The sequence below is a fragment of the Megascapheus bottae genome, chromosome 15, assembly GCF_031878675.1.
Source record: "Megascapheus bottae isolate mThoBot1 chromosome 15, mThoBot2.hap1, whole genome shotgun sequence".
Classification (NCBI taxonomy): domain Eukaryota; kingdom Metazoa; phylum Chordata; class Mammalia; order Rodentia; family Geomyidae; genus Megascapheus; species Megascapheus bottae.
The window spans coordinates 45,337,733-45,352,589 of NC_143523.1; the positions used below are offsets into that span (position 1 = coordinate 45,337,733).

Consider the following 14,857-nt stretch of genomic DNA (forward strand, 5'->3'; position numbering starts at 1 on the left):
AGATAAAGCCAGAAGTGGTACTGTGGCTCAAGTGGTAGAGCACTAGCCTTAAGAAAGCTCAAGGACAGTGCCCAGGCCCTGAGTTCAAGCCCCGGGGCGGCAAAAAAGTTTATAAACTACGCTTATATCCTTTTGAAATACATAGATTTATAAACAGGTAATACCTAATGTCATCTAAGTTTTGCAAAGACTGATTCATTGAGAATATATTCTTCATAAAAGAATAACTTTAGGGGCTGGGAGTTTGGCTTAGTGGTAGAGTGCTTGCCTAGCACGTACAAAGACCCGGGTTCAATTCTTTGGTACCACACACATAGAAAAAAAGCCAGAAGTGGTGCTATGGCTCAAGTGGTAGAGTGTTAGCTTTGAGAAAACCCATGGACAGTGCTCAGGCCCTGAGCCCAAGCCCAGGACTGGGAAAAAAAAAAAAAGAATAACTTTACAAAAGTTGAAACATTGCCTCCATTATTTTTACCTAGAAAAAAGATCAGCAAACTTCTCCTGTAAAGGCTAGATGATAAATATTTCATGCATCATACAGAATCAGTCAAAACTACCCAGCTCTGCCTTGTGGTGAGAAAACTGCCACAGACAATAGGTAGACAAATGGTTATGGCTATATGCCAATAAAGCTTTATTTAGAACAATGTGTAACAAGTTACAATGACAACTCCTGACCTGGAAGATGATATTCTGGTCCCACAAGGTGGTGGTGGTGGTGGTGGTGGTGGTGGTGGTGGTGGTGGTGGTTGGAAGTAGTAGTAGTAGTACTACAGTGCTAAGGATTGAGCCCAAGGGCTTTGCACATTCTAAGCAAGCATTCTATTCCTGCGCTACATCCCCAGCTCCCAGGCTTCATTTTCATAGTACACTGTCAGCCAAGGTGCTTTATCCCCAGCACTGTGGTTTCTAGAAATTCTAGAAGAGGGGCTAGTGATCCAGCCAGTTAGCAACAACTCTGTCCACCAGCTCATCCAGTTGAATTTATACCCAGTCCCTTTTCATCAATAATACTCTATAAAATTCAAACCAGCTATATTAAATGTTAGAGCAACTAGGAAATAGATTTTGGGTCTTATTCCTAAATGCCTATGATCTCAGTCCAACCATGAGAAAGACATCAGACAAAATCGAATACCCAAATAAAAATGCCTGAGTCGCTTACATGGGGAACTGGGTGTTTGATGGCTGCGTATAGCACGTAGCTGTAACATTTAGCTAACATTTTTGTGGAGTCACCTACAAGTTCCATCACCAGGCCAGATCCCAGGGATACTACTGTAAATACGGAACAGTTGGGACTAGGAATGTGGTTTAGTGGTAGAGTGCTTGCCTAGCATGCATGAAGCCCTGGGTTCAATTCCTCAGTGTCATATAAACAAAAAATTCAGGACTGGAACTGGCTCAAGTGATAGAGTACTAGCCTTGAGTAAAAGAAGCTCAGGAATAGTGCCCAGGCCCTGAATTCAAGCCACAGGACTGGCAATAAAAGAAAAGGAAAGAAGGAACAATTCCTGCTGTAAGTATGGGAGCTTATGAGGAAGAGAGCTGATTCCTTTTTATGTTGGTTTCCACTGCAGACATTGAAGGATGCCACAGCAACAATGGTGGCTGTAGCCACTCTTGCACTGAATCTGAGAATGGCTACCACTGCGAGTGTCCCCGGGGCTTGGTGCTGTCAGACGATAACCACACTTGCCAAGGTAGAACATGGATGGACTCCATCTGCTCCATTTATATTAATCCCCCAACCCCATAATCTCCCTCTCTCAAGTGCATCAGACTCTTTCCCAACATCAGCTCTTTAAGCAGTCACCTTTGAGGAATCATTCAAAAGAGGAGATCTCTGCAGAATTCCAAATTGCCAACCTTCCTTGGCTGTTTACACCTGCATTTTCTCTAAAATCCTATGGCTAATAGTACAGCTAATATCAATTTAGAAAAATAAGAAGAATCAGGATAGTTTCAGAATGGCTTCTCTTAATAATCCTCCAAAATTGCCTTCTTGGAAGTTTTCTTGATGTCCACAATACTAATTCAGTCCTCCAGCAAATGTTTAATTTCCCTCTGTCTGACTTTTTAAATATATTGTGCTGCCATTTCTGGCTTTTTTCTGTGTATGTGGTACTGAGGAATCAAACCCGGGTCTTCGTGCATGCTAGGCAAGCACTCTACCACTATACCAAATTCTCAGCCCCTAGATAAGCATGTTTTAATGGTAATGTATTGACACAAATTTTTTCTATGAGGAAAAACACTCAAAGGGCATCTATGATGTCATAAATTATATCTCTATGATAAACTCATTGTTAGTTTATAGTATGGTTTGAATAATGATCCTGTGGTAACTTTTTTGTAAATTGCTATTGTAATAGATTTTTAAATGTCTGCTGTATCACAGCACTATAGCCCTGAATCAAACATGAATGTGTTAACAAGGACATTGTTTCTTCATGTTTTTATTAAAATTCACAATTGTTTTTGAAACTAAAATAAATAAATAAATATATTGTGCTGTATAATGTATCCTCACAGACTGGACTGTGACAGTCTTTTAGGGGTGTGCACAGTCTGGAGAAGTGAACATCTAAGGAAAAGCAATCTTTTTTATATTAAGTTAAAATAGAATTTATAGTCAGAATTTACAACCTTTCCAAGGACAATTTGGAAACCTTCTCTGAGAGCACTAACACTGGTTATTACTTCTGCTTTGTGGGGTCATAATTAACAGTGAAATGAAAGCAGGACTATGTATCATTTAAGCTTATATCAGAGCAATGCTTTTCCCTTATTGTCAATAAATTGTGTTGTTATTAAGTGTTAATCCTTTAGGAGTTTCACTTGTGGAGTTATGCTAAGCCTATTTTGGGCCAAGTGTTTGGTCCAAATTGACACTTGACACTTGAATGCAATACTCCTATTTTAAAGAACAGTATATTAATGGGACTCCCATGCTCATGCACATAATCTTAGTACTTAGGAGGTTGAGATCTGAAGTGAAGACTATGGTTCAAAGCCAGCCTGGGCAGGGAAGTTCATGAGACTCCTGACTCCAATTAACCAACAAAAGCTGAAAATAGAGTTGTGGCTCAGGTGGAAGAGCACCAACTTTGAGCAAAAAAAAAAGCTAAAGTACAGAGCCTTGAGTTCAAGCCCCAGTACCAGCATAAACACACACACACACACACACACACACACACAGTATACTTGAGGGATAACAAAAGACCTTAATTCTGGGAGTTAGAAACTCTAGTTTTTTTCCACCAATTATTTTTGAGTCCCATTGGTTCCTGGGAGAGAGAACAAAAACAGATGTAAGTGAAACTATTCCCTCCAGAAACCTCCCTCTCCTTCCTCCCAACCCAGGTCTCCCTTCTGACATCTGTTCCCTCTCTCACAGTTCCAGTGTTGTGCAAGTCAAGCACCATTGAAGTGAGCGTCCCCAGGGAGCTGGTCGGTGGCCTGGAGCTCTTCCTGACCAACACCTCCTGCAAGGGAGTGTCCAATGGCACCCATGTCAACATCTTCTTCTCCCTCAAGACATGTGGCACCTTGGTGGAAGTAGGTCCCTTGTGGACACTCAAAAAAGACAGAAAAGCAGCACGGCTTGTGTTATATATCACATAATAGAATTGACTTAGGCCTGTAATCTTAGCTGCTCAAAAAGCTGAGATCTAAGGATCAAGGTTTGAAGCCAGCCAAAGCAGACAAATCCCAGAGATCCCAAAGACTTTTTATTGTGTGTGTGGATCATGGGGCTTGAACTCTGGGCTTGGGCACTGTACCTGAGCTCTTCAGCTCAAAGCTACCGCCTACCTCTTGAGCCACATTACCACTTTCAGTTTTTCTGGTGGTTAATTGGAGATAAGAGTCTCACGGATTTTAGTGCTTTAGTGCCTGGGCTGGCATTGAACCTCGGTCGTCAGAACTCAGCTAGGATTACTGGCATGAGCTACCCTGCCTGGCCAAGAAACTTTTATCTCTAATTATCCAGCAAAAAGCTGGAAGTATGGCTCAAGTAGTAGAGTGTCAGCCTTGGGTGAAAAAGCTAAGTGAAAGTAAGAGGCCATAAGGTCAAGCCCCACTACTGATGAAAGAAAAAGAAAGAGAGAACTGAGTTGAAAACGTATTGTTTATGTAACAAGTATGTTATTTAGCACCTATTAGGGGCTAGGCAACATAAGGAAAAGAATTAGGAAGAATGTTGCAGATTCTTCTCTCCAGTGGCCCTGAGTGTCCCAGGTACACAGACATTTTTCTGCAGTAGTACAGAAAGGCTGGCTACGTTCCCTCTGATCAGCTTATTTACTGGAAGAAAAGGATTATTTAGAGATGGTGGTTTATTTGTAGAGCAGTAAATGAGTTCAAATATTGAGCTGAGTTGAAGGGAAAATTCTATTCTCTCACCCCCAAATCTGCATGGAGCCCTGTGCTGGAAAGCATTGGAGGAGATTCCTGCCAAGAGAAACTCACATAGCAATACTGAAATGACAGCACATAGAATGCCAATAAGGGATGAATTGTGAAACTGCTGGGCTTCTAGGAGTCCTGGAAGGCCCCCACACACAATCCACCCACCAACCAAGGGACTTGGATTGGGGCAAAAGTGGAGGCTTACACAAGCAGAGAGGAAAAGAAAGAGAACCTTTCAGATGGTGAATAAATGGGCAAAGTCTCCAAGAGGAGAGTGGGTGGGCCTGGCTGAAATGAATGTTTGTGTAGGAATTCCTTCCTGACAACGAATACACACTGGAAAATGAAGCTAGAAAGTACATAGGACAGAGAATGGGTCAAAGACCTACCCTGTATGCAGGCATCCAGGTTTGGCTTCACAGTGCTAGGGATAAATCAGGGGCAGAGGAGATGGAACCTATGGTCTGATTGTGTATGAGATGGGTAGGGCACAGATGATGCAGATACAGGTCAGTACAGAAGCCTTGGCCATCATCTGTGTGCATTTATTTACACATCACACCAACTAAAAACTTGAAGGCTAATCAGACTTGGGGTAAGAGATAGAGGAAAGATCAAGGAGTAGCTCCTCCTTCCCCCCTCCCTTAGGCCAACTGTGTGGATTCCTGCTGTGGATTGGCCAGTGTGAATGCCCCATCACAGGCTAGAAGCACTCAGGTGGACAAGAGAGCATAGAGCTGATTTAGAGAGCTGAACCTCGGTGATGTAGCACTGAGGTTCCAGTGTGGGAGAGTCCAGCACAAGCTTGGGCTTGTAGCAGAATCCTCATGTTCAGGATTCTGAAAAAATAATACACAGACACTGTCCTTGCCTCAAATACCAGAGCTTGGAATGTGCCGATTCTGCACGGATCTGGTTTTGTAAGGAATGCTCCAAAGGAATGTGTAGGCTGACCAAGAAGTAGTAAGTACAATTCCTAATCAGGTTAGAAAACCAAACCCAACAAAATTCAATAAAATAAATAAATTTAAATTGGCCACTGGTGGCTCACGCCTGTAATCCTAGCTACTCAGGAGGCTGAGATCTGAGGCTTACAGTTCAAAGCCAGCCCAGGGAGGAAAGTCTATGAGACTCTTATCTCTAGTTAACTACATGAAGACCAGAAGAGTAGCTGTGGCTCAAACTGAGAGAGCTAGACTTGAGCACAACACTCAGTGATAGTACCCAGGCCCTGAGTTCAAGCTCCAGGACAGGCACCAAAAATAAACAAGCAATCTTATGAGAAAAGCTTTACTGTCAGTACTCTCAGCTACTCAACGATGTGGAAGAATCTCTTGAGCCCAAGAGTTCAAAGCCAGTCTGGGCAACACTGAGATGACAACTCAAAAACAACAAAGAAGCTGGGCAGGGTGGCTCATGCCTGTAATCCTAGCTACTCAGGAGGCTGAGATCAGAGGATCACAGTTCAAAGCCAGCCCTAAAAAGTCTGTGAGACTCTTATTTCCAATTAACCACCAGGAGACCAGAAGTGGCCCTTTGGCTCAAGGGGTTAGGTGGTAGCCTTGAAGAGCTCAGGGACAGCGCCCAGGCTAAGAGTTCAAGTCCTACAACTGACAAACAAAACAAACAACAAAAATGAACAAAGCAAAAATTAAAACGCTCAAGTGTGGGGCTGGGAGTTTGGCCTAGTGGGAAAAATGCTTGCCTAGCATGTGAAAACCCTGGTTCGATTCCTCAGTACCACATACATAGAAAAAAAAAAGCTGGAAGTGGTGCTGAGGCTCAAGTGGTAGAGCTCTAGCCTTGAGAAAGCCCAAGGACAGTGCTCAGGCCCTGAGTTCAAGCCCCAGGACTGGCAAAAACAAACAAACAAACAAAAACCTCTCAAGTGTGTTTTGATGTATCAGCTGTTTCTAAAAGGGGAGAGAATACTAGAAATAAACCTAGGCGTTTTCCTTGTCCTGGCCTGGCACAGGTGGTGGAGGATAAAATAGTGGCCAGCAACCTGGTGACCGGCCTCCCCAAGCAGACCCCGGGAAGTAGCGGGGATGTCATCATCCGGACCAGCAAGCTTCTGATCCCGGTGACCTGTGAGTACCCGCGTCTCTACAACATCTCCGAGGGCTACGTCCCCAACCTGCGCAACTCTCCCCTAGAGATCCTGAGCCGCAGCCGTGGCATCTTCCCCTTCACGCTCGAGATCTTCAAGGACAATGAGTTCGAGGAACCCTACCGGGAATCCTTGCCCAAGCTCAAGCTCCGGGACTCACTCTACTTCGGCATCGAACCCCTAGTGCACGTGAGCGGCCTGGAAAGCATGGTGGAGAGCTGCTTCGCCACCCCCACCTCCAGGATGGACGAGATCCCCAAGTACTACCTCATCCGTGATGGGTAATTGCGCTGCAGGCACTGTCTCCTGCGTTCTGGGGCCCCTTGTCGTGAGTTCGCCTATCCTAGACCAGCAGTACCCTTCCACAGGCTCCTCATTACTCACGGCCCTAGGTAGAGGGGAAAACCGTGAGAGAGGGAAGTCAAAAATGACTCCTTGAGGCCGGGAGTTTGGCCTAGTGGTACAGTGCTTGCCTAGCATGCATGAAGACCAGGTTTAATTCCTTGGTACCACATATATAGAAAAGCCAGAACTGGTGCTATGGCTCAAGTGGTAGAGCACTAACCTTGGGAAAAGCCCAAGGACAGTGGTCAGGCCTTGAATTAAATCCCCAGAACTGTCAAAAAAGACTCCTTAGAGTCTGACTAGGGTAACTGACTCCCCAGATGCCACTGAGAAAAGATACTATATAAAAGAAATAGATTGAGATTTTAAAGATTGAATTTGATCTCACAAAATAATGTACTGAGTGTGTGTGTGTGTGTGTGTGTGTAATATGCACATGCTTGCATGTCAGACAGCTAAACACTGTCTCAGCTTTTTTATTCAAGGCTGGTGCTCTACCACTTGAGTCATAGCTCTCCTTCCAACATTTTGCCAGGATAGGAGTCTTTTGGCTTTGTCTCACCAGGCTGGCTTCTAAACTTGATCCTCAGATCTCAGCCTTCTAATATATTGAGCAGCTTTAAACTTGCAATATCTGTAAGTGGGCAGTTGAAAATGTGTATCAGGATCAGAAGCTGGGTCAAGACTAGAGGTAATGGACAGCAAATCACCCTGTTTATCATTGAAATTAAAGAGCCTGTAGCCTGCTCAGAGAGGGTGGGTGAGATACACGATGAGCCCTTTGTTCTGGAAAGAGCAGAAGAAAACAGCAAGTATAAACGTTTTTTTTTAAAGAAGTTTGGAAGTAGCCAGGCATAGTAGCTCAAATATGTAATTCTAGCTAATTAGGAGGTGAATATGGGAGGCTTGTGGTTTAAGGCTGAGCAGGTAAAATGTTCACAAGACTCCATCTCAACCAATGGCTGAGCACCATAATAGTCCATGGTGTTAGAATGCTAACTGCATCTGGAAGCACAGATAGGGAGATTGCAATGCAGACTAGCCTGAGCATTAAGCCAGACCTTATCTTAAAAAGTAACCAATGCCATGTACTTATCTGCCTCATTTGTAGTCTTTTAAAGTTTTATAAACACTTACTTTGAAGAACTAACATAATTTCGAGAGAAGTGCCCATACTATCTGAATAGTGATTTGTAATGGAAAAAGGAAGTTCTGTGTAGTAATGGGTCCTCTGCTTTCAACACACATACAAAAACACAACTGTGTATTCTGTCTGTGTGGAAGCAGGTAAAAAGGAAAAGTAATGAGCTGGGCATCTTCCTCTTTAAAAGTAGGTTCCTAGTCCCTTTTGTGCCTGGTTAGCATCAGACTAGAGTTAAAAGAACTGAGTGTTGAGCAAGTGCAAGGGTGGGCAAGGCCTCACCTTGGCTCAAAGCAGTCTATGCAGCAGCATTTGCTGGCTTGGAAGTATGGACTCACTTCATTGGCTTCTCTTAGTGGTTCAGAATGGGAACTCTGCATCCTTGGTGTTACCTTGACCTCCATGTATAGAGTTAAGCCTGAGCACCTGTTCTGCCACCTCCATTACATACCAACTCTTTGAAGAAGAATTAAAATTCAAATGAAATGTGAGTAAGGTAATGGGTGAAAGTGTGAGCTCTTCCATCCACCACGTCTCTGAGGCCTCTCCCTGGAAACCCCTTCTACTGTCACATGTCTCCAGGTGGCCCTGTCTGAGAACAGGCATTTTATATCAAGGGTGCTTTGAACATATTTTATTTTTTAAAAGAACTATGTTTGTGAATTTTACATATACTGGCAAGCTTTTGAAAATGTATTTAATTTTGTAATATTTACCAATGATTTATTTACAAGCTTATTTACTCAAATAAATGGAGCTGCTTACAAAAAAAAAGTAACCGATGCCAAAAAGAACTAGTGGAGTGGCTCAAATAGTAGAGTCCCTGCCTAGCAGAGGCTCTGAGTTCAAATGCCAATACAGCAAAAAAGAAAAAGAAAAAAGAAATTAGTTAGTGAGATAGTGAAGCAGCAAGACAAAATATTTGGTAGACTCTAAGGGAAGAAAAAGCATAATTTTTTTAGGTTATTTAAGCATACTTTTGAGTCAATTCAAATCCATTGGCTGGCTTTAATTTGTGATCTTTCAGGTCTCAGCCTCCTGAGTAGTTAGGATTACAGGGTAATATTACTTGTACATAACACACATTCCAACATCTTTTTTTTTACTGTTTTTGATGGGTTTATTATGCTGTTTTCATACACATATATATTATACTTTGCAAAGTATACAGTTTGTAGGTTCTGGAGTATGCTTTGTGGAACTGTCTTGCTAATTAAGATAATAAACATTTTTCTTATCCCAAGTGTGAGAGAAATGCTATTTACTTCAAGAAAAAGAAGTATATAATCACAACTCATTTAGTGGGAAGGAGTAACCTGCAATCTAAAAACTTATGAAATTTGCCTACACATTTGTTATTCAGACTCTCAGTGAAGAACTGTTCCTTTGTTTAGGCAGTTCTAAGGAACTGCACTATTTGTTTTTCTAGTCGTTAGCATATTCAGAAGAACAGTGTGTACCCATATGTATTTATGAGAGACACAGACAGATAGGCAGAGCTGCAGAAGGAAAAAAAAGGCAGAGACGACAACTGGTAAAACCATAGTAGAGGGCCTATTATGTAAGCTGGTAGACAGCTAGCTATCCATAGTGCAGACAAGAGCATTGGACAAGATATAACCAATTTGCTTGGCTCTCTGCTTCCCTCTCATCCTTCAAGATTCTGTAGTTTTCTTCCTCTGTGAAATATTCTCTGATTCCATCTCATGGCAAAGTAGGGATTCCTTTCCTTTTCCTTCCTCCTTAAGCTTTTGTAGAGTAGAGGTCATTAAATATTTACCAAGGGCCAGTAATTTGGCCTAGTGGTAGAGTGCTTGCCTAGCATGCACAAAGCCCTGGGTTCGATTCCTCATACCACATACACAGAAAAAGCCTGAAGTGGTGCTGTGGCTCAAGTGGCAGGGCACTAGTCTTGAGCAAAAAGTGTCCAAGGACAGTGCCCAGGCCCTGAGTTCAAGCCCCAAGATTGGTAAGAAAAAAATTTGCCAAGCAGTTTGCTGAAAGAGTACTTATAACAGTAATTTGGGGATAATCCTAATATACTCACATATATGTATGTACATATGTATATGTGTATACACATATAAACATACATGTGCACACAAATGTGTGTATGTGTATATGCTTATACATATATAAATATGTCCACACATACATGTTTGTGTGTATATGTATGCCAATACTGGGGCTTGAACTCAAGACCTTGTGTGCTATTGCTTAGCTTTCTCCTCAGAGCTGGAACTCTGCCATTTGAAAAATGGCACCACTTCAGCTTTTTTTTTAACCAGTCCTGGAACTTGAACTTAGAGCCTGGGCACTATCCTCAGACACTTTGCTCAAATTCTGCCACTTGAGCCATAGGCACCACTTGTGGCTTTTTCCGTGTACGTGGTAATTCTGATACTGAGGAATCGAACCTAGGGCCTCATGCATGCTAGGCGAGCACTCTACCACTAGGCTACGCTCCCAGTGCACTTCTGGATTTTTGGTGGTTAAATGGAGATAAGAATCTCTCAGACTGAGACTAAGGATGGTGGTTCAAAGCCAGTCCAGGCAGAAAGACCAGTACATGTGGGAAATGGGGAATCAGAATAACTGTGGCGAGGGCCATCCAACAGAAGCTCAAATTTCCTAAGAAACTTCTAGTTGTACAAGGCTCTTAGATCACAAATTGCAGTTTTTTTCACTCTGCACCCTTTAGTGTTTATGTCTACTAAGTGGCCAGTAAATATTTATTACATTTACGAAAATCCTCCTCAGACCACAAACAAGCATCATAAAGTCAGAATTCCTGCACCACATTGCAGGTGAAAGACAGCCTCAGCAGACATGAACACTGAAGCAAATGCTGGCGTTGACCTAGCTGAAGTAGCCGGCTGGCCTACGGTGCCCCATGGGGTAGGGCTGTGTCTTCACCTCCCCACCTCTCCTTAGGCTGGATATGAGGCTCGAGCTTGGTTTTCTACCTCTGTGGAAACCATCAGGCTCACATGTTGTCACTCTTGCTTTCAGCTGCGTTTCAGATGACTCAGTGAAGCAGTATTCATCCCGGGATCACCTAGTAAAGCATTTCCAGGTTCCTGTCTTCAAGTTTGTGGGCAAAGACCACAAGGTGAGCTGAACCCTGGACCTAAACCCTCCTTCTTGATGTCATGGAATGCTGACATTCAAAGACCCTGGGCTTAGGATCTGCAGGACTCCTGGGAGAATATGGTGAAACTGGTAGAGAGCTTCCCCATCTTTATGCATGTCTCTCACTTCACATGTGTTCACACACGCACACACACACACACACAATGACAGTGCTGATCAAAGAAAACATCATAGGATAATTTCAAATCTTTGTTGGCAGATACAATGAATGAGCCAGTGTGGAGGCAGGTGTGGTGATGCATACCAACAATCTCAGCATGCAGAGGCAGAGAGGAGGGTCTTGAGTTTGATGAGGGCCTGGGGTTCATCACAAGAACCTGAAGAATGGGAGGGGGAGGGAAGGAAAGGGGAAGGAAGGGAGGGAGGGAGGGAGAAAAGCCAGTTGGCAGTCAGTTATGTAGCAGGAAATTCACAGAAAAGACAAATAATGAAATGAAAAGAGAAATAGTGATTAAAATGCCAATTGTAAGATACCACTATATGTCTACTAAACTGAGAAATACTACAAATTGCAATGTTTTCAAGATTCTAAAGAGAAGTTTACAATGTCAGTGTAAATCAACACACTTTCTAGAAAGTTACCTGACGATAACTAATAATAGTCATTAAGTCATGAATTCTCTTTTTTTTTTTTTTTGCCAGTCCTGGGCTTGAGCTCAGGGCTTAAGCACTGTCCTTGGACTTTCTCAAGGCTAGAGCTTTATCACTTGAGCCTCAGCACCACTTCCGGCTTTTTTCTATGTATGTGGTACCAAGGAATCGAACCCGGGTCTTTGTGCATGCTAGGCAAGCACTTTAACCACTCGGCCAAACTCCCGGCCCATGAATTCTTTTATCTACTAATTCGAATTCTACAAGTTTCTCAAAAGCAAAATTTAAAAGGTGGATACGTATGCTATAATGCCTTCAAAGACAGCCCCCAGATTAACAGAACTAAGGGGTCTATGTAATATATTAATTGAATACACTGTCAAACAGTTATTAATAAATATAGGAAAAGCAGATGAAAGCCTGTTGAAAGACTGTCATAACAATGTATGTGCATATAGAACATGCTACATTAAAAAACCACCACTATCTTCTTGGATAGCAGCCATGAGGCTGTGCAGGGAGGGCCACAGTTACAGGGTGCAAATTTGATTGTTCTTGTCACTGTTCTGAATCTGAATCTGAGGCTAGCATCTCACCCTGCCGTTGAGTGTGTCCCTGCAGCATGCCACTCTTGCAGACCGGCTGCTGACAGCCATATCTGTCACTGGCCTCTCTAGAAGAAATCTGAGGCTGCTCTTTCTAGAAAGGATTTGTTTTTTTCCCAGTGCACAAGTTGCCTCTGCTATGTTGTGTGTCTGTTTCTCCATCTGTAAGGGAGGAAGCACCTGCTTCAGCCTTGCTCTTTGGAGTGAGGGAGGGGATGTTGGACAGCATCGTGTGTCGCCATCAGGGTGGCCCATGGCAGCAGTAGGTACCATGTTTGTACTAAGGATCATTACCCTCTTCCCAGGAGGTGTTTCTGCATTGTCAAGTCCTGGTCTGCAGGATGCTGGACGAGCGATCCCGTTGTGCCCAGGGCTGCCACCGACGTTTGCGACGTGAGGCAGGACCTGCTGAAGACTGGACCAGGCTACAGAGTCAGACACTGAGTGGAGGCCCCATCAGCATTGACTGGGAGGACTAGGCCCCACTGCAGCCTGCTCCTTCTCCCCAGGCTCTCTAGAGTATCAGAGAACCTTCTAGAACACCTGATTTCCTTAAACCATGCAGTGTAAGGTTAGACAAATTCCTAGAACCCACTGACTGCTGCTGGTCTCTGGCTGGCCAAACACGGGCAACCTACCCTAAATAGGGCATCAGCTTCCTACAGTGCACAGTCAAGGGGTTGCCACAGACTCCCTGCACTCCTCCATTTCTCTCTACGTTAAATACTCTGGGAATGGTGTAAAAGGGCTTTCAAAGTGAGAAGCTGGGTATGATGTTTCAAATTAGAAACCTAAAAAACAAGAACCACAATGAAATAGCTACTTAAATCAGAAAAAAATACCCAATGACTCCTGACTCATATAAATGATAATTATACCCTGAAATTTCAATTCAAATTCAACATAGTTATAGGAGACTTGGAAGTTCATTAATAAAACAATATACAACGATAAAATGTTATTTGGCTTTCCTCTTGTGTAATACTTTCTTTGGAGGTTTTCTTATTGCCTTAAGTGAAATATTTTCACTTAATAAATATTAATAAGCTCGTCAAGAAGCATTTAAGAGGTTCAGTGATTTGATTGTAAATGAAGTGTGCTCCCATATGCCCTGTGAATCAGTATCCAGTGCCTTCAGGTCAGCAAGACAATAGAAAAAGGCATAGAATTATACTGTACTCTATTTCACTGGTGCTTAGTAAATTTTATTAAAATAAATATAAAGGGCCAGGAGTTTGGCCTAGTGGTAGAATGCTTGCCTAGCAAGCATGAAGACCCAGGTTTGATTCCTCAAAACCATATACATAGAAAAAACCAAAAATGGTGCTGTGGCTCAAGTAGTTAGAGCTCTAGCCTTGAGAAAGCCGAAGGACAGTGCTGAGGCCCTGAGCTCAAGCCCCAAGACTGGCAAAAAAATAAAATAAACATAAACATAGGCTGGGACTATGGCCTAGGGGTAGAGTACTTGGCTAGCATGCATGAAGCCCTGGGTTCGATTCCTTGGTACCACATACCCAGAAAAAGCCAGAAGTAGTACAGTGGCTCAAATGATAGAGCACTAGCCTTAAAGAAAGCCCAAGGATAATGCCCAGGCCCTGAGTGTGTGTGTGTGTGTGTGTGTGTGTGTGTGTGTATCTTGGTGTTGGGGCTTGTACTTAGTGTGGGCACTGTCATTGAGCTTTCATGCTCTATGCTAGTGCTTTACCATTTGAGCCACAGATCCACTTCCTGCTTTTGATGGTTAATTGTAGATAAATCTCATGGACTTGCTTGCCCAGACTGGCTTCAAAGCATGGTCCTCAGATCTAAACATCCTGAGTAGCTAGTATGAGCCACCCACTCCCAGCTCCAATTCCTTGATGTACCAATTCATATCATGCCATTTCACGGCATTACATTGACTGCAATGATCAATTGTTAATGGAAGCAGTAAACTTAGTAAGAAGAAAGGGACCAAGTGATAAGAGGTTCAGTTCTGTGGGCCATGCAGTTTTTCTTTTTAAAATTCTATTTATTTTTGTTATTATAAAGGTGATATAGAGGGATTCTGGTTACATAAGTCAGGTAATGAGTACATTTCTTTTTTTTTTTTTTTGCCAGTCCTGGGCTTGAGCTCAGGGCCTGAGCACTGTCCTTGGACTTTCTCAAGGCTAGAGCTCTACCACTTGAGCCTCAGCACCACTTCTGGCTTTTTTCTATGTATGTGGTACCAAGGAATCGAACCTGGGTCTTCATGCATGCTAGGCAAGCACTTAAACCACTAGGCCAAACTCCTGGCCCTGAGTACATTTCTTTTTGGATAATGTCACCTCTTCCCTCATTCTCTCCCTGTTTTGTCCACCCATCCCCACCCATAAGTTGAATTGTTCATTTCCATAGAATTCCTAGTGAGTGGCACTGATGCTTTTGTACACCCCCTTGTCCCTCCATTTCTGTGTGCTCCTCCTTCCATACAATCTTTGTGACATGACTTGACCCTAATGTCACAGAGGGAGCAGC

The 14,857-nt window shown here is 43.1% G+C and overlaps 1 protein-coding gene across 1 annotated transcript in view; it reads left to right on the forward strand.

The window, feature by feature from the left end:
- The window catches only part of Oit3 (oncoprotein induced transcript 3), a 29,362-nt gene extending 16,071 nt beyond the window's left edge, over nucleotides 1-13,291 (forward strand). Inside the window, exons 6-10 of the mRNA XM_090346519.1 lie at nucleotides 1,581-1,703; nucleotides 3,401-3,561; nucleotides 6,389-6,804; nucleotides 11,022-11,121; nucleotides 12,664-13,291. Coding sequence (XP_090202645.1) covers nucleotides 1,581-1,703; nucleotides 3,401-3,561; nucleotides 6,389-6,804; nucleotides 11,022-11,121; nucleotides 12,664-12,837 — 974 coding nt within the window. The 3' untranslated portion in view covers nucleotides 12,838-13,291. The remainder of the gene's footprint in view (nucleotides 1-1,580; nucleotides 1,704-3,400; nucleotides 3,562-6,388; nucleotides 6,805-11,021; nucleotides 11,122-12,663) is intronic.
- Nucleotides 13,292-14,857: the final 1,566 nt, after the last annotated feature.